Source organism: Nicotiana tomentosiformis, chromosome 7 (genome assembly GCF_000390325.3).
Source record: "Nicotiana tomentosiformis chromosome 7, ASM39032v3, whole genome shotgun sequence".
NCBI classification, from domain to species: domain Eukaryota; kingdom Viridiplantae; phylum Streptophyta; class Magnoliopsida; order Solanales; family Solanaceae; genus Nicotiana; species Nicotiana tomentosiformis.
Window position 1 is genome coordinate 50,485,118 of NC_090818.1, and position 24,746 is coordinate 50,509,863.

Consider the following 24,746-nt stretch of genomic DNA (forward strand, 5'->3'; position numbering starts at 1 on the left):
TCTCCACCGTTGCCTACTAATAGCTAAAATGAATCTGCGCCGACTACGAGTCTTAATCTCCTTTATTCACTTAAGCTGACTCTCAACCCAAACAATACACGTATACATGAGCTGGAAGGTCTAATATAGTCGTACTTTCCTAATTGATAACACTCTACCTTCTAAATCCATCAATTGACCCTAATTTTCTTTTTTCAATCTCCGAGACCTAACAATACTTCCCCCTTTCAAATCGACTTTGCCATCAAGGTCAGAGCTCACGAACAAAATCAGGAAACTGACTTGCTATGTATCCCCAATCCTCCCAAGTGGCTTCATCTGGGCCTAAATTCGACCATTGTACCAGCACCTTTACACCTAACCTTTACCATCCGCCGTTGAAGGATGGCCACCGGCTGTACTAGGACCCTGCCTTCACCATCACACACTAGAGATTGCTGCTGAGGGTTGATGTGGGGCCCAACCTTCTTTTTGAGCTGGGACACGTGAAAGACTGGATGAATCTGTGACCCTTGAGGTAATTCTAAACGATAAGCAACTGAGCCTATTTTCTGTAATACTTTGTAAGTTCCGTAGTATTTAGCACTCAATTTTAAGTTCCTTCTCACGGCTATTGATGTTTGTCTGTATGGCTGCAACTTCAAATAAACCCAATCTCCGACCTCTAGATTCCTGTCTGTCCTGTTTCTGTCTACAAAGAACTTCATTCTGGTTTGAGCCACTTGAAGATTTTCCTTCAGATTTTGCAACATAGTTTGTCTCTGGGCTACGCAAATGCCCACAGGTGTGTGTAGAGTGAGGTAGTGACCCCATGGGAACCTGTGGTGGAGGGAACCCATAGAAAGCTTCAAAGGGGGTGATTCTGAGTGAAGAGTGGTAATTTGTGTTGTACCACCACTCAGCTAACGGCAAACACTTCAACTATTTTTTTTTGGATTGGAGAACACCATGGCTCTTAAGTATCCTCTAAGCAACGGTTGAGTCTCTCAGTCTGTCCATCAGACTGTGGATGATAAGAGGTAGTTAAATTTAGCTTTGTCCCTATAGATTTGAACAAATGTTGCCAGAATTGGTTGGTAAAGATGGTATCCCTGTCTGTGACTATAGCTTTTGGTAGTCCATGTAACTTGTAAACCTCACATAAGAATACCTCAGCTACCTCCTTGGCAGTATATGAGTGCTTCAGTGAAATGAAGTGCTCATATTTTGTTAATCTATCCGCTACCACAAAAATGGAATTCTTATGCCCAGAACTGGGTAAGCCTTCCACAAACTCCATGGCAATGTCTTGCCATAGTGTATCTGGTATAGGTAGGGGTTGTAGCAATTCTGGAGAATGAATATTTTTAGTCTTAACCCTCTGACAAACATCACATTCAGCTACCCATTTAGTGATGTCAGACTGCATATTAGGCCAGAAGAATATCATCTTAACCCTCCTATAGATTCCCTGTTGCCCAGAGTGACCCCCCAAAGGAGAATGATGCAATGCTTCAAATATCTTAGCTCTCAGGCCAACCCCTCTCCCTACATAAATCCTCTGTTCAAACCTTATGACCCCTTGATGTAGAGTGTATTTAGGTTTACCTGTAGGGTCTGAAATCAATGTTGTTATTAACTGCAGTGCAACAGGGTCATGTTCATAGCTTTGAATGACCTCCTCCATCCATGTAGGCTCTACACTAGTGATAGCATTCAAAGCAGATTCCTCTCCATGTCTTCTAGAAAGGGCATCAACAACCCTATTTTCTGTACCTTTCTTATACTCGACTTCATAATCTAGGCCCAGCAATTTTGTCAGCCCCTTCTGTTGTAAAGTTGTAGTCACTCGTTGCTCCAACAGGTACTTCAGGCTATGATGATCTGTTCTAATGATAAAGTGGCCCCCTTGTAAGTAGTGCCTCCACCTATCCACAACTGAAAGAACAACCATGAATTCTTTCTCACAAGTGGATAACCCCAGATGTCTAAGAGCTAGAGCTTTACTAAAATAGCCTATTAGTCTACCTTCTTGTATTAATATTGCCCCCATTCCTTTAGCACAAGCATATGTCTCTATAATGAAAGGTTTGGTGAAGTCAGCCAATGCTAGTACTGGAACAGATGTCATGGCCTTCTTAAGTTTCTGAAAGGCTTCTTCAGCTTCTTCAATAACTCAGTCATGGGTTTGCTAATGACTCCATAAGATCTTACAAACCTCCTATAGTAGCCTGTCAATCCCAGAAATCCCCTCAATGCCTTGACTGACTTTGGAACTGGCCAGTTTGTCATGGCCTCAATCTTGGTTGGGTCTGTAGACACCCCTTCTCTAGTGATTACATGCCCCAGATACTCCACCTTCTGTTGTCCAAAAGAACACTTGGACAGTTTGGCAAATAACCGTTCCTTCCTAGTATGCCCAATACTTTTCTGAGATACAAAGTGTGTTCATACATGGAAGCACTGTAGACTAGGATGTCATCGAAAAACACCAGTACAAACTTCCTCAAATAGGCTCCAAATACATGGTTTATTAGGCTTTGGAAAGTGGCAGGGGCATTGGTCAAGCCAAAAGGCATGACCTTGAATTCATAATGCCCTGAATGTGTTCTAAAGCCTGTTTTGTATATGTCCTTTTCTCCCATCCTAATTTGGTGATAGCCTGCCATTTAAATCAATCTTAGAGTATATACAAGATCCATGCAATTCATCCATTAAATCATCCACTAAAGGTATTGGGAACTTGTCTTTAACTGTCAATTTATTCAATTCTCTATAGTCAATACAAAACCTCCAACTCCCATCCTTTTTCTTCACTAATAGTACTGGTGAAGAGAATGGGGAATGACTAGGCTGAATTATACTATTTTGAAGCATTTCAGTCAATTGCTTTTCAATTTCATTCTTTTGGAAGTAATTGTACCTGTAAGGTCTTATGCTAACTGGAGTTGCACCTGTTTGCAGAGGAATAGAATGGTCATGATTTCTCTTAGGAGGCAGGGATTTGGGCTCAGCAAACACATCAGGAAATTTATCAAGCACCTCCATTATCTCTGCAGGTTTCTTCTTTGAAGTTGCATTCTTTCTGGCTGAGATTGTGAACAAGTGTGCCCATAAAAACTTGCCTTTCTTAAAGAATTGTTTGACCTTTGTGGCAATCATGTTGTGCAATCTGCCTTCTTCATCTATCCCTTTTAACTCTACCCCTTTTCCTCCCACAGTAACTCCCAATTTATTGGCAATGAGATCAAACAACATAGGATTGTGTTTCCTCATCCAATCTCCCCCTAGCACAATATCACCCCCCCAATATTAAGTAACCTAAGGTCATGTAGAAACTCAAGTCCTTGAGTCTTCCAGCAAATATTAGGACATGTATGATAACTCATTAAGTGGCTTCCATTGGCTACAGTGATTCTCATTGGAGCACTTTGTTTAATGATACAACCTACTTGTTTGTCAGTTTCTGTAGCAAAAAAACTGTGGGTACTGCCACTATCCACCAAAATGGTCAACTCTTGTTTCCCATATGTTCCTCTTAATCTGATGGTGTTAGTTGTCTCAATCCCTGATAAGGCATTGAGACTAATAGGCTCATCAATGACCTCTTCCTCTATCTCATTTATGTCCCCACCTTCATCTGTAGTTACATACAGTTCTTCACATGCATCAGTAGTCCCTGTCAATGCATTAAGTTGTTTACTTTTGCATTGATGCCCAGGGAAATACTTGTCTCCACACTTATAGCATAATCCTTGTGCTCTTCTAGTCTCAAAGAGTTTATTCTCCATGCTGGTACTGCCCCCCTTGGAACTATAGTTGAGCTCTGACTGTTGGTAGGTACTGAATTGTTAGGACCCAAATTTCTTCCCCATGTGGTCTTCCCTTTCCTGGCCCAAGCCTCTATGACTCTCTCCCGATGCTTTGCCTTTTCGACTGCTTGACTCAAGGAGAAAGGGTTCAACATCTTGACAGTGTGTCTTATATCCTCCTTAAGCCCTTCCACAAAGAATTCTAAAAAGAAATCCTCAGGGATAGTAGGACTTCTCATTAGAACCCAAGCATTCAAATCTCCGAATTTTTCAAGATACTCATTAACTGTTCCTTTTTGTTCAATCTTCTTGAACTTACCTATGAGATTGAATTTGCTGTTGACTGCTTCTTGGAATCTTCTACATAATTCCTCACAAAATTCTTGCCATCTAACATCTCCTTTACTTAATTGATAGAGAAGAACCAGGCTTCAGCTTTGCCATTGAGATGAAGGACTGCTAGCTCCAATTTTTCTTCAACCTCAGTGATGTGATTATAGTGAAAGTATCTTTCACACTTCCTCAACCACGAACAAGGATCTGCCCCTGGTGCTCCATCGAAATAGGGAAATTCAACCCTAGAATTGTGATTATCGGGCTGAGATCTCTCTCTAGCTCTGGGACTGATTAACTTGTCCATCGGAAGTCTTACCCCAGACCTTTCTGAGAGATTGTTCCCAGTTGGTGTTGCGCCAAGAATACCCACATGATTTGGAAGCAACCTGTCCATCAACATGCCCAACTTCTTCGTCAAGTCGTCAATTTTCGCATCTGTTGTTTCAGTTTTTTTACTGGTTTCCGTCATGTGAACTTGTAACTGAGACTCCAATTTCTTAATGTTTTCCTCTATGGATTTAGACCGAGTTTCTGTGACTGTCATGGTATTTTAGACCAGGATTGGGCTCTGATACCAATTGTAATGATTATGAATGAAATCAGTAGAAAACATAAATAAATTGAGACAAACGTCGTTTTGTTGATTTGAAACGATTCGTAATACAAGATGCTTCAATTGGAACTAACTAAAGCTTCAACTAGAACTAACTAAAGCTTCAACTAGATTTTACAACTTCCATGGTGATTCCTGAAGAAGAAGAAGAAGAGAGAAGATGATTAGGAAGAGAATTAGATCGAGAGAGAAGAGAGATAGAGAGTGAGGGTATCAGAATTACCGATGCATAACTGCCTTTCCTTTAGTCTGTTAGCTGATATTTAGCTAATTAAAAATCTAATCTCCACCGTTGCCTACTAATAGCTAAAATGAATCTGCGCCGACCACGAGTCTTAATCTTCTTTATTTACTTAAGCTGACTCTCAACCCAAATAATACACATATACATGAGCTGGAAGGTCTAATATAATCGTACTTTCCTAATTGATAACACTCCACCTTCTAAATCCATCAATTGACCCTAATTTCCTTTCTTCAACCTCCCAGACCTAACAAAGAAATATATTCGATAGGACTCATTTAACTATAAAATTCATGTAGTAGATTGAGTACTATCTAAATCCTTTTTGATAAGCTTTGCCAATTGTCCAAAATGATGTAGTAATAATATCCTTCTGGATGAACAACAATAGACAATTAGCAGTTGAATAGCAATTCAATTGGAGGTAATAGGTACTCATTGAATTACTTGAGGTGCACGCAACTTGATTCCAATATCAATATTATGAAAAAATATTATCCAAAGGAATACGGGTAAATGAAAATCCAGATAATTTGCTCTGTCACTCTTAAAACAATTGTATCTTCATTTTACGGTTAAAAGGATATTCCTTCTTTAGAAAAATAAAATATTGGACCATTCAATACATACTTAAGTTTCCCTATGGTTTTGGCGCATTTATTTAAGTAAATTTTAATATCATTCATGATAGGGGTATTTCATTAAATTACCTTTACGCAGTGACTATATGCTACTATCTTGGAGTTACTAAGGACGGAATTGAAAGAAGATAGTTAATGCTCTCTTAATATGACAAATATCTTTTTTATCAAATTCTTTTATGTTATAAAATAAAGACAGTAAAGTAAAGATAAATTTAGAGAGAAACTAATATATTATTCAATTTCAAACTGATGTACATAATGAACTGAAATCTCTTCTATTTATAGAAGAAATAAAGCTGTTGTGTAAGCTGCTTGTAAGTTACTACTGCAAGCTGCTGTGTAAGATGCTATTGTACCAGATATAGATAATCTTCTACCGGAGGTAATATTTATCCATAACGGAGTACCGAAAGGATAAGCTCATTGTACCAGATATAGATAATCTTCTACAGGGGATAATATTTATCCATAACGGAGTATCACAAGGATAAACTTCTTCAGGAGGCTTATTTCCAGTAGAGTACTAAATAGATAAACATATTTACGGTGGAGTCCCATATGGATAAGCTTCTTCAGGAAGCTTATTTACAATGGAGTACTAAATGAACATCCATAATATAATATATTTATAACACTCTCCCTTGGATGTTCGTTAAAACATAATGTGCCTCATTAAAACCTTACTAGGAAAAATCCCGCGGGAAAAAAATCCTAGTGAAGGAAAAAGAGTATACATATTTAGTAATACGTATAACTAGTTATCTCATTAAAAACCTTATAAGGAAAACCCTATGGGAAAAAACTTAGTAAGGAAAAAAGAGTATAACGCATATTTTACTCCCCCTGATAAAAATCTTGTTTCAAATATTTGAGTCTCCGCATTCCAATCTTGTATACCATCTTCTCAAAAGTTGAAGTTGGCAAAGATTTAGTGAATAAATCTGCTGGATTATCACTTGAACGGATTTGTTACACATCAATGTAATCATTTTTCTGAAGATCATGTGTGTAGAATAATTTTGGTGAAATGTGCTTCGTTCTATCTCCTTTTATAAATCCTCCCTTTAATTGGGCTATGCATGCAACATTGTCTTCGTATAAAATAGTGGATCTTTTATCACATTCCAAACAATATTTTTTTTGAATAAAATGAATCACTGATCTCAACCATACACATTCCCTACTTGCTTCATGAATAGCTATTATCTCAGCATGATTTGAAGAAGTAGCAACAGTAGATTACTTTGTGGAGCGCCATGATATGACGGTACCTCCACAAGTAAATACGTACCCGGTTTGAGATCGAGCTTTATGTGGATCAGATAAATAACCTGCATCTGCATAACCAACAAGATCTGCACTACCTTTGTTAGAATAAAATAAACTCATATCAAGAGTTCCCTTTAAATATCGCAATATATGCTTAATCCCGTTTCAATGTCTCCGTGTAGGATAAGAGCTATATCTTGCTAGTAATTTAACAGAAAATGATGTGTCAGGCCTTGTAGAATTAGCAAGATACATAAGTGCACCAATTACACTAAGATAAGGTATTTCGGGACCAAGGAGTTTCTCATCCTCTTCTGGAGGTCGGAACAGATCCGTATATACTTCAAGTGATAAAAAAACCATTGGTGTACTCAATGGGTGCGCTTTGTCCATGTAAAAGCATTTTAAGACCCGTTCTGTATAGGCAGATTGATGGATAAAGATCCCGTCTGCTAAATGTTCAATTTGCACACCAAGACAAAATTTTGTCTTTCCAAGATCTTTCATCTCAAATTATTTCTTAAGATATTCAATACCTTTTGGAGATCTTCTCGAGTTCCAACAAGATTTATGTCATCAACATAAACTACAAGTATAAAAAATTCTGATGCTATTTTCTTTATAAAAATACATGGACAAATAACATCATTTGTGTAATCCTCTTTCAACAAATATTTACTAAGGCGATTATACCACATGCACCCACATTGCTTTAAACCGTACAAAAATTTTTGTAATCTGATTGAATACATATCCCGAGATTTTGAATTTTCTTTAGGCATTTTAAATCCTTCATGTATTTTCATATAAATTTCATTATCAAGTGAACCGTACAGATAAGCTGTAACTACACCCATTAGATGTATTTCAAGCTTTTCATGTAGTGCTAAATTGATGAGATATCGAAATGTTATGGCATCCACAACAGGTAAATATGTTTCATCAAAATCGATTCCAGGTCGTTGTGAGAATCCTTGTGCGACAAGGCGAGCTTTGTATCTTTCAATTTCATTTTTATCATTCCCTTTTCGCACAAAAACTCATTTATGACCAACTGGTTTTATACCAGCAGGTGTTTGGACTATTGGTCCAAAGACCTCTCTTTTAGCAAGTGCGTTCAATTCTGATTGAATTGCCTCTTGCCATTTTGGCCAATCAGATCTTTGTCGACATTCTTCAACAGATCGGGGTTCAAGACCTTCACTATCTTGCATAATGTTAAGTGCAACATTATATGCAAAATTATTATCCACCACTATTTCAGATCGATTTAAATTAATCCTATCACCAGTAGAACTTATTAAAAGTTTCCCACTCACTTGATTCTCGGGTTTATTAATTTCTTCAGGAATCTCAGAACTAATCAGATCTTGGGTCTCTTCAGGAGATCCCTTCATAGTATCGTTTTGATCATTTGTCGATTTTCTTTTTCGAGAATTTCGATCCGTAGAACCCAAAGGCCTAACACGCTTCAGGCGTGCTTTAGGTTCACTAGCTCTCATGATAGTAGATGGTCCTGCTGGGATATCAATTCGGATAGGCACATTCTCTGCAGGGATATATGACTTAGTTATCCTTTTCAAATCAGTAAATGTGTCTAACATTTGATTTGCTATATTTTGTAAATGGATGATCTTCTGGACCTTCTGATTACATATATGGGTACGTGGGTCAAAATGAGATAATGATGAAACTTTCCACACAATTTCTCTTTTAATTTCCTTTTTCTCTCCCCATAATTGTGGGAAATTATTTTCATCAAACTGACAATCAGCAAATCGAGAAGTAAATAAATCTACTGTCAATGGTTCAAGATAGCGAATAATAGAGGGTGATTCAAACCCAACATGTATTCCTAACCTTCTATGTAGGCCTATCTTATTACGTTGTGGTGGTGCTACTGGTACATATACATCACATTCGAAAATTCGTAGATGGGCAATATTTGGTTCATGACCAAAAACTAATTATGATGGAGAATATTTATTATAATGTGTCGATCTGAGACGGATAAGTGATGCTGCATGCAAGATAGCATGGCCCCAAACAATAATGGTCAATTTTGTTTTCATAAGTAGTGGTCTTGCTATCAATTGCAGGCGTTTAATAAATGACTCTGCAAGGCCATTTTGAGTATGAACATTGTGAGCACCTAATTTTTGACTATATTCTCGAAAAAAAGGAGATGTGACAAACATAAGCTACAAGATGTTCAACTCTTATCCCAACTGATATATAATAATTATCAAAAGCTTGAGATGAGAATTCAACAGCATTATCAAGGCGAATAGCCTTTATAGGATAATTTGAAAATTGTGCCCTTAATCGAATTATTTGGGCTAATAGCTTTGCAAATGCTAGGTTGCGAGATGATAGTAGGCACACATGAGACCATCTTGAAGAAACATCTATTAGGACCATAAAATATCTAAACAGCCCACTTGGTGGGTGAATAGGTCCACATATATCCCCATGTATACACTCTAAAAAGGTAGGGGATTCAATGCCAATCTTCATTGGTGATGGTCTAGTGATCATTTTGCCTTGATAACAAGCATCACAAGAAAATTCATCATTTGTAAGAATCTTCAGGTTCTTTAATGGATGCCCACTTGAATTTTCAGTGATTCATCTCATCATTATTGATCCAAGATGGCCCAAACAGCCATGCCAAAGCATAAAAATATTTGAATCAGTAAACTTCTGATTTACAATAGAGTGTGCTTCAACTGTACTAATCTTTGAATAGTATAAGCCAAAAGATAAAGTTGGTAACTTTTCTACAATGCACTTTTGGCGAGAAACATTCTTTGTAATACAAAGATATTCCACATTCATTTCATCTATCGTCTCAACATGATACCCATTTCGGCGGATATCTATAAAACTCAACAAGTTTCTTCGGAATTTGGAGGAGAATAATGCATTATCTATAATAAGTTTTGTTCCTTTAGACAGAAATATAATGGCTCTTCCGGAGCCTTTAATCAAACTTATATTACCAAAAATTGTTGAAATATTTGCTTTTTCCTTATGCAAATAAGAAAAGTATTTCTGATCTTTGAATATGGCGTGAGTTGTTCCACTATCAATTACACAAATATCTTCATGATTGGTCTTTGATCCAAACATAATTTGAGGATTATTCATATTATTCAAAATGACATAAACAAAATAAATATGATAGTAAACATCATTATCAAAGCACAATTTTTATTTATGTACAACAATTACATAACCATACTATCTACTACAATCAACAAAAATTAAAATATTTGTATTTCTACAGATTCATCACCGATCACATAACTTGTTTCTCCTTCCGGGAGTGCAAAGTAATCAACTACATCCAAATGCATGAAGTCTAAATTATCTTCAGAAAAACAATTTGCTTCAGTATTTTCCTCTGTCTTCTTTAGGAAGGCTTGGTAAAGCTCAACCAGGTGCTTTGGCGTACGACAAGTACGTGACCAGTGCCCTTTTCCTCCACATCTATAGCAAGCATTTTTTGCATTTGTTGCTTGCACCGCTTCATGCTTTTATTCCTTCCTTTTCCACTGCTGGTGGTGAGGAGGGTTCTTTGATGCATTATTATTACCATGACTAGAGTTTCTTCCCCGACCACGGCCATGACCACGACTGGGGCCACGACCTCTTCCACGCTTAGCTTGGTAAAAGTTCGTCTCATTCACTTCAGAGAATGGATAAGAATCAGTAGGTCGTTTTCATGGTTTTTCATTAATAGCCCATTATGTTGCTCGGCTATAAGAAGATGTGAGATACGTTCAGAATATTTTTTGAATCCCATCTCTTGATATTGCTGCTGCAGGAGCATATTCGAGGTATAAAAAGTGGTGAAAGTTTTTTCCAACATATCATGATCAGTAATATAATCACCACATAATTTTAATTGGGAAATAATTATGCTCACTGATAGATTTAAAATCTTGTAGACTTAGATGAGTCCAATCATAACGTGCCTGTAGAAAAACGACCATCTTCAGGCGGCCATATCTATCTTTTAAATTATTACACAGTATGACTGGATCTTTAACAGTGAGATATTCCATTTTCAAGCATTCATCAAGGTGATGGCGTAGGAATATCATTGCTTTGGCACGATCTTGGTTTGATGCTTGATTTTTGTCCTTGATGGTGTCTGCCAGACCCATCGCATCAAGATGAATTTCAGCATCAAGCACCCAAGACATGTAGCTTTTACCCGATATATCCAGGGTTACAAATTCAAGTTTAGAAAGATTTGACATTATTTAGAAAAAAAAAGTTCGTACCTCTGATGCTTTCAAAGTATTTGCTCGAGATGGCAGAGTCTCGTGCTGATAACGTGTTATAAAATAAAGACCGTAAAGTAAAGACAAATTTAGTGAGAAACTGATATATTATTCAATTTCAAAGTGATGTACATAATGAACTAAAATCTCCTCTATATATAGAAGAAAGGAAGCTGCTGTGTAAGCTGCTTGTAAGTTGCTACTGCAAGCTGCTGTGTAAGCTGCTATTGTACCAGATATAAATAATCTTCTATCGGGGGTAATATTTATCCATAACGGAGTACCGAAAGAATAAGCTTATTGTACCAGATATAGATAATCTTCTACAAGGGATAATATTTATCCGTAACGGAGTATCGCAAGGATAAACTTCTTCATGAGACTTATTTTCAGTAGAGTACTAAATAGATAAACATATTTACGGCGGAGTCCCATATGAATAAGTTTCTTCAGGAAGCTTATTTACAACGGAGTACTAAATGAACATCCATAATATAATATATTTATAACATTTTAGCTAAAGTTATACTACTTCTGTCCCATTTTACTTGTTCACTTCCAATAAGAAAATTTTAGTTTAAGTATTTATTTTATTAAATTATCATTATCAATGGTATTGTAAATATCTAAATTTGACTATTAGTACTTCGATTAATTTTAGAAATAATTACATAATGATAAGGATAAATTAAAAATAAATTATTAATTTTCTTTTTATAAAATGAGTAAAAAAATATTTTTAATATAATGGACAAATAAAGAAAATAAAAACCGGAGATGGTATTAGATCAAAGAAAACGGAGACGTCGAGGGGTATTAATTTCTACCTGTTTGAAAAGATTTACGTAGGAGTACTTTTTTAGAACGGCAAAGGGCTAAATATACCCCTGTACTTTCGAAAATGGTCTAACAATACCCTTCATTATACTATTGGGTTATATATACCACTCCCGTCATACTTTGGAACAAATATACCCTTATTTTGGATGGAGTGCCACATGGCAGCACCATATGAAAACGACCCATTTCTTTTTTTTTACCCGATCCGTTTTTAAAAACCCACCACCCGACCCGTTTTAAAATTCAGTTTTAAAAAAAAATATATTTTGTAAAAACTGAAAAAAAGGAATTTGCAAAATATATATTTTTAAGTTTTTTAAATTTTTTTAAATTATTTTTTTTGTAAAATCTAATTTTTTTTATATTTTTTTGTAAAAATTAAAAAGAAAAGACTCTCCTAAAGCAGTGGACTACATATGCATTAGTTTTAAAAAAATGAAAATATTATGCAAATTTTTTTTTCTTCAGTTTTTACAAAAATAATACTTTAAAAAAAATGAAAAATATATATTTTACAAATTCCTTTTTTTTTCTTTTTTTTTTTCCAGTTTTTACAAAATATATATTTTTCAGTTTTTACTTTAAAGCATTTTTTAAAAAAATATTTTTTTTGTAAAATCTGAAAAAAAAAGGAATTTGCAAAATATATTTTTCAGTTTTTTAAAGTATTTTTTTTTGTAAAAATTGAAATAAAAGATTTTGCAAAATATTTTTATTTTTTTAAAACTAATGCATATGTGGTCCACTGCTTTAGGAGAGTCTTTTTTTTTTCCAGCTTTTATAATTTTTTATTTTTTATTTTTTACAAAAAAATACATTAAAAAAATTGAAAAAACTTAAAAATATATATTTTGCAAATTCTTTTTTTTTTTTAATCCAGTTTTTACAAAAAAAATTCTAGTTTTTACAAAATATATGTTTTAAACAAAAATTGAATTTTAAAACGGGTTGGTTGGTGGGTTTTTAAAAACGGATCGGGTAAAAAAGAGAACTGAGTCGTTTTCATGTGGTGCTTTCACGTGGCACTCCATCCAAAATAAGGGTATATTTATTTTAAAGTATGACGGGAGAGGTATATTTAATCTAATAGTATAACGAAATGTATTCTTAAACCATTTTCGAAAGTAGAGATTATATTTGGCTCTTTTCCCTTTTTAGAAACTTGGAAGAATTACTATATATAGTATACATATAAATTTCTCTTGTAAAAAAGGAGCTTCCTTTTCCTTACTTGAGAAGGGAAGCGAAATTGCATAGAAATATCACCAAAAGAAGTCCCAACAATAAGAAAGCTGGTGTCAATTGTTAGGCACAAAACACTGAAGTTGTCATAAATCGAAGGTTGTAGAAGTGGCGATGTCGAAGGAGAACGAACCGGCAAAGTTGCTACTGCCTTACCTTCAACGTGCCGATGAGTTGCAGAAACACGAACCTCTCGTTGCCTACTACTGTAACTTTTATTCCTCCTTTTTCATTTTTAAAACCCTACTTTTCCTTTGTTCATATTAAATTTGGTTTAGAATTGTCTAATTGAGAGTATGTTGTGGCAGGTCGGTTGTACGCAATGGAGCGAGGGTTGAAGATTCCTCAAAAAGAGCGTACAAAGACCACTAGTTCCCTCCTTGTCTCCCTTATTAATCAACTCGAAAAGGTTTCCTTTTTCTTAGTCAGTTGAATCCCTAGATTTGCTTAGAAATATAGACTTATAAGGACAACATCTTTTTAGAAATATGGTGAGTGAGATATTCATGTAACATTAAATTTTCGTCTACTTTAGCTGCCTAGAGTGTAGTTGATCTCAAATGTAGAGGAAATATTGGCAGCTAGTGTTAAAATAGCCTTACTATGATGAACTCTTTAAATACTGCCAGAGGATTCATATAGTCAGACTCCAAGTAATTTGGGATTGAGGAATAGTTTATTGAATGATTGATTTATATTCGAACATTGAGAACTAATGTCCTTATCACAATGTGATAAATTTTGCTCAGGGAGTAGAAACTAGCATATTGTTTGGGTAGCATATCCTTGACTTCATCTAGTGTTTTGTTTATAAACTTATCTTGGCCTATTAGCTTAACTTTTTTCAGCTTGATTGAAAGCAAATGTTTGGCTAGCATCTCCTTGACTTCCATGCACTTTAAGAAGAATTTTGTTCTGGTATATAATCTTATCTTGGTGTTTTAGCTTAAGTTTTTCGGCTTGATCAGCCAACACATCTGCCAATCTCACTGAATGGTCATTACTCTTTGAGTTCGTAGCTTGAGATCTGCTTGAGCCTTAATGTCTATGTTTGGTGTGGCTTTCTTTGTCTTATTTGATGTCATGTCTGTTGCTCTCTTTCTACAGGATAAGAAGTCATTGGAATTGGGGCCCGATGATCATTTGCATGTGGAGGGATTTGCCTTGAATGTTTTTGCAAAGGCAGATAAACAAGATCGAGCTGGGAGAGCAGACTTGTATGAATTTTGTTATTTATGTGACATGCACCTTTTTGTTTTTCACTTGCATCATTCTTCTCATATGTAATTAGTCGTTCTACCTTGTCATTCAGTAAAGATGCCATCTTGACTGCACTGATATAAAAAATAAGACCCGTCTTGGCTGCTTTATCTGGTTTAGATGTGCCAACCTCATGTTGCATGGAATAAGACATAGTTAAGAATAGATGCTTACTACCAGCCGTTCTCCAGCTTCTGTTTTGATCTCTTGGACTTTTCAAAGTAGACGGATTTAGCTTCATCTTCTAGATTTTTTCCATTGCTCCCTTCGCTCTTTAGTTAATTAGTTCAAACATCTGATATGGTGGCTGTTTCTGACCTTGGCTATGCTTCAACTGTCCTGTACAACATATTTAATTGGTGATACTATGTAAACGAAGTTGATTTAGATACTTGTTTGTTAATTGGTATTGAAGCTTCTTAACTGTTATTGGAGCTTGTTTCTCTATTGATGATTAGGAATTGGGAATTTCTTTGCAATGACTGACTGGGGTTTTACAGGAATACAGCAAAGACGTTTTATGCCGCCAGTATCTTTTTTGAGATCCTTAATCAGTTCGGTGAACTCCAGCCTGATGTGAGTTTCCATCGTGTTGTGACAAGTTTTAATCTCTCTCTCTCTCTCTCTGGTAGCTCTTATTTGTTTTAATCTTTTGTCATGATACCTGATTATGCAAAACATTACTTTTCCAACTATATTTAGTGATGTAGACTCTGTTCGCCTGATTGGATGACCTTATTATATCATCAGCTTGAGCAGAAACAGAAGTATGCAGCTTGGAAGGCAGCAGATATAAGGAAAGCTCTGAAAGAAGGAAGGAAGCCTGTACCAGGCCCTCCTGGTGATGAAAGAGATATTTCGGAGCTGTCCAGTGCACAAAATGATACATATGTAAGGTTCATGCTTGTGATAATTTGTTGGATTAGTGTATTATCCTATCTCAAAAGTTTCCAGAGGCAGATTAGTGACGGTCATGCATTGCCACTGATTGTCTTGCATGTGTGAACACAGACCATTCTTTGTTGATAAGTTTGAAAGTGACCTCTCTTTCTGGAGCTGCTTATAACAGAGAGTAGATGAAAGACAATGGGACATAGGAAGGCTTATTTCTGTACTCGTTGAAGTGTAATCTAAAAGCTTTCATAACACTGTTAATGGGTGAAAAGCCTTAAAGTAGATGTTAAGCGTTTCTTGCTTTTGGGAATACCGAAAGTTTCTCACCTTAGTGTTTGTTTCCCTGCTAACAGTTTAAGATATTGAACTTTGAGCTTTTCCCTTCCAATTCTGTTTAAATTATTTTTTATTGTCTTTAATGGATTAGGGAGTAATCCCTTAAACACTCAAGCAATTATATTAATTAATTTTTTTGCTTGCAATGATTATTTCCTCTCTAGAGCATCTAAAGACAGTAATTGCAAGCTATCGTGGCTAACTGACCGTAGCATCTTTGCAGGATCATCAACCTAGTGGAACTGATTCAGTCATCAAACCTGCACCAGAATCCGATTCAGTCATCAAACCTGCACCAGAATCCAGTTCATTTAATCACGCATATGACGATGCGCATTATTCTGCAAATAGACCGTCTCCTCCAGCCACCCCACCACCACCCCCTTCACGTGTCCCTCCGTCACCTCCGGCAGCCACCACACCAACTCCTTCACATATCCCTCCATCACCTCCTTCATATTCTAGTGATGAGTATCCTTCTCAAAATGACTATTCTTCTCATAATTTCCAGCAGACTGGACCAGTTAATATATCTGAAAATCCGTCTTACTCTCCGTCGTATCACCATCAACCTTATGTGCAAGAACCACAGTTTCACTTGCCACAGCACTACCCTTCGCATGATGTTCCCTCGAATTCATATCCCAATTTCCAGTCATATCCTAGCTTTATGGAGAGCAGCCTTCCTTCTGCGCCATCACATCACCCTTCTTACTACCAAGGCGCTGATGCTTCGTATTCCACATTGCCTGCATCTAGCACTGTAAATTATCCATCAAACACTCAATACAGCTCAAGTGATAGAAATGGGACTGCATCACAAGCTGCAGCTGCTCCCACGAAAACATATGAATACAACAGCAATTATCAGCCTCCTCCAGATAAAATAGCTGAAGCACACAAGGCTGCAAGGTTTGCTGTTGGGGCTCTAGCATTTGATGATGTCTCTATTGCCGTAGACTACCTCAAAAAATCACTTGAGTTGTTAACAAACCCATCAGGTGATCAATGAGGTGCGTCGTGCTACCTAATTGAACGTCTGAGACTACTTTTTAGGGGTTGTTCATTGTTTGGTTTAGTTTGTAAAGATGACTTTGTTGGCTGTTCTATCCTTTTTTACGCGAACAGTGATGTGATTATGTATGCATCCAGGAGTCTTGTCAGCTTTATGATTTTTGTGATTCAAATAGAAGATATACGAAACCCAAGTGAAGCCAGGAGGCCCATATATATAAAGGATATACGAAAAGAAAAGCCCATAAAAAATGTCCGAGTTCAAGAACTGATCTGTAAGCATTGAGAAACTAGCAATTATGAAAGAGAGAAGAAATAAAAAGTAAGTGCAAGCTTGCACTCTACTTTGTTCCATAAATGTTCATAGGTCGCGTTATTTCTGTTTTCCAATTATGTGTGGCAATTGTAGCAAATGCTTACAAATTTACTGACCTGCAGGCCCCACCTATATGGTTATATCATTCCATTGTTGATTTACAACTCCTAAAACTCACACTCAGTGAGCTAAAAAGCTGTACCTTGAAATGTTCATCATTTCGATTCCAATTAGAGAAGAAATAAGACAAAATATATCCCTTAGCTGGAAGTATCATAGTAATGCACAAATTATAGTGACAAGAATCACGTGAGCTGTGAGTTGGAGCTCTAAGCTAAGTCCTCAACTGCTGGTACAAGGATTAGGGAAAATTAAGGATTAAGATTATGTTGATTCATTACCACTAATGTTACGAGTCTTGTCCTTGTTATTGTCAATTCTATGTTTACCAAAGATGCCTTCGGTCTTTTTTAACTTTACCTCATGAAGACGGTGAATAAGCCCAAGACGTCCGTTTTTTTAAGTCAATTATCATCGACCCCATTTTCCATTTTGGGCATTGTTGATGCCTCCAAGAAAAAAAAATTATTTTATACTAGTAATCAACTTGGGGTAAAAACACAAAGACTAGTCCAAATTGATTTATAGATTTCTGAGTTGAGGAAAACTATAGATCACTGTTAGTCATCATATATAATCTACTCTTTCCCATTACTTTCTATGCATAATAATTAATATTAATCTTGAAAATTTCTAAAGGTCATGGGTGCAACTCTTTGTGGTTTTGGACAAGTAAGTCTTAAATGCCTATGGACAGCAAAGAAAAAGAGGAAAAGACAGGTTGATCACTCACACCAAAGAGAGAATCGTCATCAGAAACTTTTGAAGGAAACTAGTAAAAATGAGCAAGATTTTGTGACATTAAAGGAATGGATCTTGGCTTCACCAAGTATTGATTTTCAGGGGTCCAAACAGTCCTCTAACAAGGTTTATCCTTCACTTGGAAGATTCTTATCTTACAATAGTACCAATATTGAAGTTACCTATCAAAAAAATAAGAGTAGCAATATTGAAGTTGAAGGAAGAGAAAGAGAAGATGTCTCTATTTGCAAAAGCCAAAGTGGAAAGTTGAAGAAGAGGGTGAGTTTTAGACAGCCAGAGGTGGCTGATGTATTCATTTTGGACTCGGAAGCAGGAGATAGTGACCATTGAATGTCATGTAGCTACATTTACTGTTATAATCAATAAGGTGCTTTGCATTTTGTCTGTCTATTAACAGCTTCTAAATGACCTCAACTTAACTCTTTTTACCACTTCTTTTATTTTTTTCCTTTTTCTTGGGGTTGGGGATGTATGTGTCAGTGTGTGTTTTGTGGGGGGGGGGGGGGGGTGGTGGTGGTGGTGGTGGTGAGGAAGCTATTGTATGACTCATGAAGTTAAATGATGGACTTTGTATTCTTTTACTGTGTGTATCCGAAATTTACTTGTCCGATTAATATTTAGATGTGCGTGTTAGGCCACCAAAAGAGGAAGAGTTATCTATTAGGTGTTCCTTCATTCCCATCATTTAAACATAATACTCTAGTATGATAAGGAAATTCAATTTATTCCACCATTACTTTTTTTTTGGGTGTAGAAATGGTTTCACAGTAAAGGAATGATAGAATTTTGTTCATTTATACACATACAACATCTCTAACTTTTTTTTTTAATTGCTTTTTATTTTAAACATTCGCCTGGTTATTTGATATTGAGGAATACTTCTTATTATTGATAAAGTGCCTTCATTTCATAGAATTAGTAATAAATAAAGTTTTACTTATTCATTGGGTCTTTGATGGATTCTGATGAAATATTCTGTATATATTAGTACTAATACTGTACGACGTTGTTATAATATGCTGATATTATGAATTGCTATAAGGAGTATAAAAATGAACTTTTAGGTAACTATTCTACGACATTTTTGGCTCTGGGCTAAAATCAACTCCTTTTCAAGATTAAATAATGATGGTAAGTGCTAAGTACAGACGAGACGGTGTAATAAATATTTACACTATCAAATCACTTGTTATTAGATAATTATAGGTTAATGATAAACATTAATTGTATGGTAAAAATAGTACTCCTTTCAGTCAACTTAAAGTGAAATTCACCTTTTAGTAATAATTAACAATGTAATTGACAATATTAACCTTAATTTATTCATTAAAAATACAATAAATATTCCTAGGCTCTTTACCCCAAGGACAATTTTAGACAAAAGAAGTTAGTTCTTTCTTGATATTTGAAAAAATCAAATATTATGAACCACAAAGAAAAGGCCAAAAAATCACTTAAATTGGATCGGAAGGAGTAATTAACTTGCAATTATAAGTTAAAATTCACTGTTAATATCCGTATGTATAACTTAAATCTTTAAGTAATTAGTAGTACTGTTAGAAAAAGGCTGGAAAAATCTTAGGCATGCATGCAGATTTCATTGTCAAGAAGAGGCAAAACAGAAAAGAAACAGCGACAACTGACCGAAGGACCAATATTGATGTTGTATACTTGGTTCTCCTATGAAAATAGCACGTCCTTCAACTTTCTACTCGCAAATCTCAATTGACCTTCTCATTTTTGTCGGGCAATTAAATCAAATGGTACTGTCACCAATGTAATATATTGTGCCTTCTCAATCAAACATTATACGAAAAGAAAACATGAGAAAAGTTGAAAAGCGAAGGAGGAGGCGCATGTCAGAGTGAGAAGTCATTTTATATATGCCAAAAGTCGTTTAACTTATGCGTCATTTTGATTAGAGTGCTAGCGATTAGGACAGTATTGAAAAGGTTCCTGGGAAACCATATGGAAAAGTAATAATATTAAGTGACGAAGGAAAAGAAAAAGTAACCGTGGATCTGGTACAAGTTCAAGTGGATATAGTAGGAGGCGTAATGCATGTTCAAATGGTACGCCCATTGGTGTTTCTCGTACGTCCTTAAAGGCTAAAGCGGTAGCTGAGAGCTCAAGGATGGTAGATGAAAGTTATACGACTGTATATACATTTCAATTATTACCTTTATATATATATATAAGATCTTGAATCAAACTTTCGACTTTACCACCACATAAAATAATAGGGTTACAATGATTGTGTTACCATGCAGATTTGTCTCTTCCATCAACTTTAATATGTAGCATATATTCATAAATATCTTCAAAGTTTAAACAGAACAACTAAAGTCGTTGTAATTTATATTCATAAATGCTCTAAAAGAATCATTTTAGTTTTTGGTCTTCAACTCAATGGGTGCCGGGGACAAGTATGTGTTCCTCAGGACACCTTTTAGCGGCAGAGAGTCGCTATATATATATATATATATATATATATATATATATATATATATAGTAGTATATATATTCAAGAAAAAGCAGGTTTACTATTTTAACTTAGTAACTAGTCAGAATTTGGAAGAGTGTAACTTATATACACAAAAACAATATAAAAGAAGTATTGTTATATTATCACGTCGTCTAGAAAGATCATTATTAGAAATAACTATTCATAATCCTAAAATTAAGGCAAGTTGCCAGTTACATTTAAAAGAACACTTTAACTTATTGAATCACTGCAAATCATTTAAAAGAACACTTTAACTTATTGAATCACTGCAAATCATTCTCAAAAGGAAAAAACACTGTTGTAGGAGTTGGGCAAGGTATTCATGGTTTTGGTTTTGGATTTATCAGGCAGAATGAAACCAGGTCCAAATCTTGTAGTCTTAGATTCACTACAACTAATAATTAAAGTCACGAGTACTTTTGTTCTACCCGGAATTGGGTCTCCTCTTCATAGACTAGATCTATTGGTCTATTAACTCTATCCTTTCATTGCACATGATGTTCACAAGCATTACTTATAAAAGAAGAATTAGAGACTTTTTAGACTTGTATCAGAAGAACTTGGTATCCCCAACAGAAATTTATAAATTTTTATTGCGACCTAAGTTTATAGCATGCGATAATAAATGGGTTTCACGATAAAATATTTAAAGTTATTTAGTGAATTTTTTTTAATACATATACAAGGCTTGAGCTAAAGTTATTCGGTTCAAAATATGGTATACTATGGATCGACTCCTAGATACTTCTCAAAGCTCAAAATATTGTAATTTGTTTATATACTTAAAATATATGTGTGGTACTTTTATCAATTTACTAAAGGATTGTTTGGCTTGCAAATAATTAAGTTATACCGATTTGGTTCAATAATTTTTTCAATTCTTTATATATATATAAGTAAAACAATATTAGTAGTTATTTGGACGCTTATAAGTTCACATAAAAAGTTGTATATTTATAGAAAAAAGATCCCAAGGGCCAGTTCAATTAGGTTCGGTTCAATGGGTTTCATAAATCTTTTGACACCCAAATTATTGAATTAAACTATGTCAATGCATTGTAGTGAGTCCGGAATTGAAGTAACGTATAAAATCTTTTAAGGAACCAAAGTGATATTAAAAAAAGAAGAAGGAAAGAATACTACATATAACGCATAGGAGGCATGCGCTATATACGCTTGACTAACGTCCCATCTTAACGGACGTTTAGTCATGTTTGATTGATATAGAGCATGCCTCCCATGCGGTATAATACTAGTTCTTTTTTCAGTCTATTTTTTTTAAATTTCTGAAATGATCTCCTTCTAAATTATACTTATAAGTGGTATAGCACATTGGATACATGCTCTATACTGTACTTTTTATTTTTATTTTTATTTTTGTCCATATGCTCATGCATCATCTACTTAAATCTTATTTTGAATCATGAAATTTTTTTCTTTCCTAATCTAAAATAATTTTGTCTTATGTTCTCCATCTTTTTTCTTTATTTTTTGTCTGAATCTTTCAACAATGATGGACGAGGGATGAATTAGGGTTGTGTTATACTAGACGGTGAGTACGCGTTGGAGAATAATTCGATCGATGAACTATAGTTGTTCTCCTGTAACTAGTGTTAGGTTGTCACATACAACGGTGTACCCTACATTAGTTATTATGTAAAAAGAATGGATAATAATACTCGAGCGGTGAAATTTAGGCTAAGTGGAAGACTTTCATATTTAATCACTCCACAAGGTATCGCAACCTATGTGTTGGTTCCCCAAATACACACAAGTATATGTTGCTGTCAAGTAATAAAGTGACTCGAAAGTCGGATGCCGAACCCACATATACTTAGATTAATCGTTAACTAAGCAAACTAAAGTCAATTTACTGTCCAAGAAAATAAAAAAATATTATTTTTCTAGTAAACTACTATTGTGAAATTTAAACACGTGACCAAGGGAGATATAGATTCTAGAGTTGTGGTCGGTTTGTCAATCCTATTGGGTTCGTAATTACACATGTTAATCCACATTATCTATGATTTCTAGTTGACCAGATCGTTTATATAAATAGCATATTCCCACAATACTATCCGTCTATCCATAATATATTAACCCTATATTCCTATGGTCTTGAATCTATCATGAACCAATATATTACAATGTTCAACTAAGCAAGACTGTTAGGTATATTCCTATCCTAACCGCGAAATCTTTCCCCGTGCCATGGGTTCAGAAATAAGCTCTCTCTAATTCTACTCTAATCTAAACACGACTTTCTCAAGCATAACATAGATAGTAAATAGGACTCAACTGCTGGCCAAATAATTAAGCAATTACGCATAGAATTAGAGAAACAACCAAAGATGATAACTCAAATTAACAGTAATATAATTAATAAACTTCAATATTCATGACAATCACAACCCAAGAACGCGAAGTTTACCGCATAGACATGGTAGCAAAACAACAATTCATCCAAAGAAACGTAAAGTTTACTAAGTTTGATGAAAGAAAGATGGAATCTGATGAATTTCGCTCCACGATGGATTTGTACTCTCCTTTCGTCCAATCTTCATAAAAATTGTATTTTTGAAGACTATTTATATGTGTAGGGAAAAGGTGTAAGCGAAATAACCAAGTCCAAAACCAAAAAAGAGATGAAATAGGTTTGAAACCGGAACACGCGAAGCATCTCGCGACAGGCCGCGCCTAGCGAGCTCAAACACGAGGTAACAATCTCGCGTCAGGCCTCGCCTCGCGAGCTTAAACGCGAGGAACAATCTCGTGCTGGAAGTCGCGATGCAAGCTCAAACGCGAACTAAAACTCTTGCGCCGCCTGCCTCTGTCAATTCTTCACGTCTTCAGCTAATTCCTCATTTCATTCTTCTTTTCATATCATTTTGCTTGTTCAATTCCCTTTTAACTGTCACGACCCAAACTCCCTCCGTATAACGTCATGACGGCACCTAGTCTCTACGACTAGGTAAGTCTAATAAATTGCGAAAAATAACAAAATGAAAGTAAAACTTGGCAACTAACAACAATGGATAACTAAATAACTAGTAACAATACCGCTCGGCATGTACAATAACCTATACTCTATAAATACACGGTCTTCCCAAAACTCGAAATATCATAAGTCACAAGATACATGAGGAAACTTGTATCTCTATACACCAGAGTCTAATAAAAGAAGTACATAAGGTAATTGACATATGGGAGAATAGAAGGGGACTCCGAGGTCTGCGGACATGGCAAATGTACCTTGAAGTCTCCGTACAGTAGCGAACACTCTCGGCTAATAGCGGGGCTGATAAAAAGTACCTGGATCTGCACACAAAAAATATGTGTAGAAGAATAGCATGAGTACACTACAATGGTACCCAGTAAGTGCCAAGCCTAACCTCGGTCGAGTAGTGATGAGGTGAGGCCAGGCCCACTGGTATATAAAAAATAAAGCTGGAGAATATAAAGTATAATAAGAGATTAGAATTTTACAAAATGAAACATAACAAGGAAACAGTACAACACACAGGGGTAAACAACATGGGATCTCCCGAGATACTGTCTCGTAGTCCCAAAATAAAAATACAGGGAGAACTCTTAAGGTACCGCCTCGTAGTCTCAAAAGTAAATATACAGGGAGAACTCCTGAGGTACCGTCTCGTAGTCTCAAAAGTAAATATATAGGGAGAATTCTCGAGGTACCGCCTCGTAGTCTCAAAAGTAAATGTACATGGAGAACTCCTGAGGAACCGCCTCGTAGTCTCAAAAGTAAATGTACAGGGAGAACTCCCGAGGAACCGCCTCGTAGTCTCAAAAGTAAATGTACAGGGAGAACTCCCAAGGAACTGCCTCGTAGTCTCAAAAGTAAATGTATAGGGAGAACTCCCGAGGAACCGCCTCGTAGTCTCAAAAGTAAATGTATAGGGAGAACTCCCGAGGAACCACCTCATAGTCTCAAAAGTAAACACACAACTCAAACCGATAAATATAAGAGTTAACAAAAAGATTTCTACAATTATACTGATAAGGAACAAGGAAAAATAGGAAATCAACTAGGCATGCTTCACAGAATTCAAATAAGTAGTTAAAGCACGTAGACATACGATATTAGACTAAGCAGGATAACTGCACATATTGAAATAGCTCAATTAAGAATGAAAACAGACTAATACTCATTTAAAAGGTATAACTCAAATTAAAGGAAAGACAGATAGCTATTCAGTAAAACAAATCGGGTTTTACAACAAATAGCCCGTGTACGTACTCGTCACCT

General features: G+C 35.6%; 3 protein-coding genes across 3 annotated transcripts; 1 reads left to right on the forward strand and 2 right to left on the reverse strand.

The window, feature by feature from the left end:
* Window positions 1–314: 314 nt before the first annotated feature.
* On the reverse strand, window positions 315–752 carry LOC138895585 (uncharacterized). The gene has a single exon (XM_070180292.1). The coding sequence runs from the start codon at window positions 750–752 to the stop codon at window positions 315–317; it is 438 nt and encodes a 145-aa protein (XP_070036393.1).
* A 1,354-nt stretch (window positions 753–2,106) lies between these two features.
* On the reverse strand, window positions 2,107–2,624 carry LOC138895586 (uncharacterized mitochondrial protein AtMg00860-like). Its single transcript, XM_070180293.1, has 2 exons — window positions 2,505–2,624; window positions 2,107–2,409 (listed from the first exon to the last, which is right to left on the reverse strand). The coding sequence occupies exons 1-2, from the start codon at window positions 2,622–2,624 to the stop codon at window positions 2,107–2,109; spliced, it is 423 nt and encodes a 140-aa protein (XP_070036394.1).
* A 10,618-nt stretch (window positions 2,625–13,242) lies between these two features.
* On the forward strand, window positions 13,243–16,930 carry LOC104086438 (protein HOMOLOG OF MAMMALIAN LYST-INTERACTING PROTEIN 5). The gene is made up of 6 exons (XM_009590687.4): window positions 13,243–13,479; window positions 13,580–13,680; window positions 14,379–14,488; window positions 15,032–15,107; window positions 15,282–15,422; window positions 15,985–16,930. The coding sequence occupies exons 1-6, from the start codon at window positions 13,386–13,388 to the stop codon at window positions 16,771–16,773; spliced, it is 1,311 nt and encodes a 436-aa protein (XP_009588982.2). The 5' UTR covers window positions 13,243–13,385; the 3' UTR covers window positions 16,774–16,930.
* The last annotated feature ends 7,816 nt before the right edge of the window (window positions 16,931–24,746 follow it).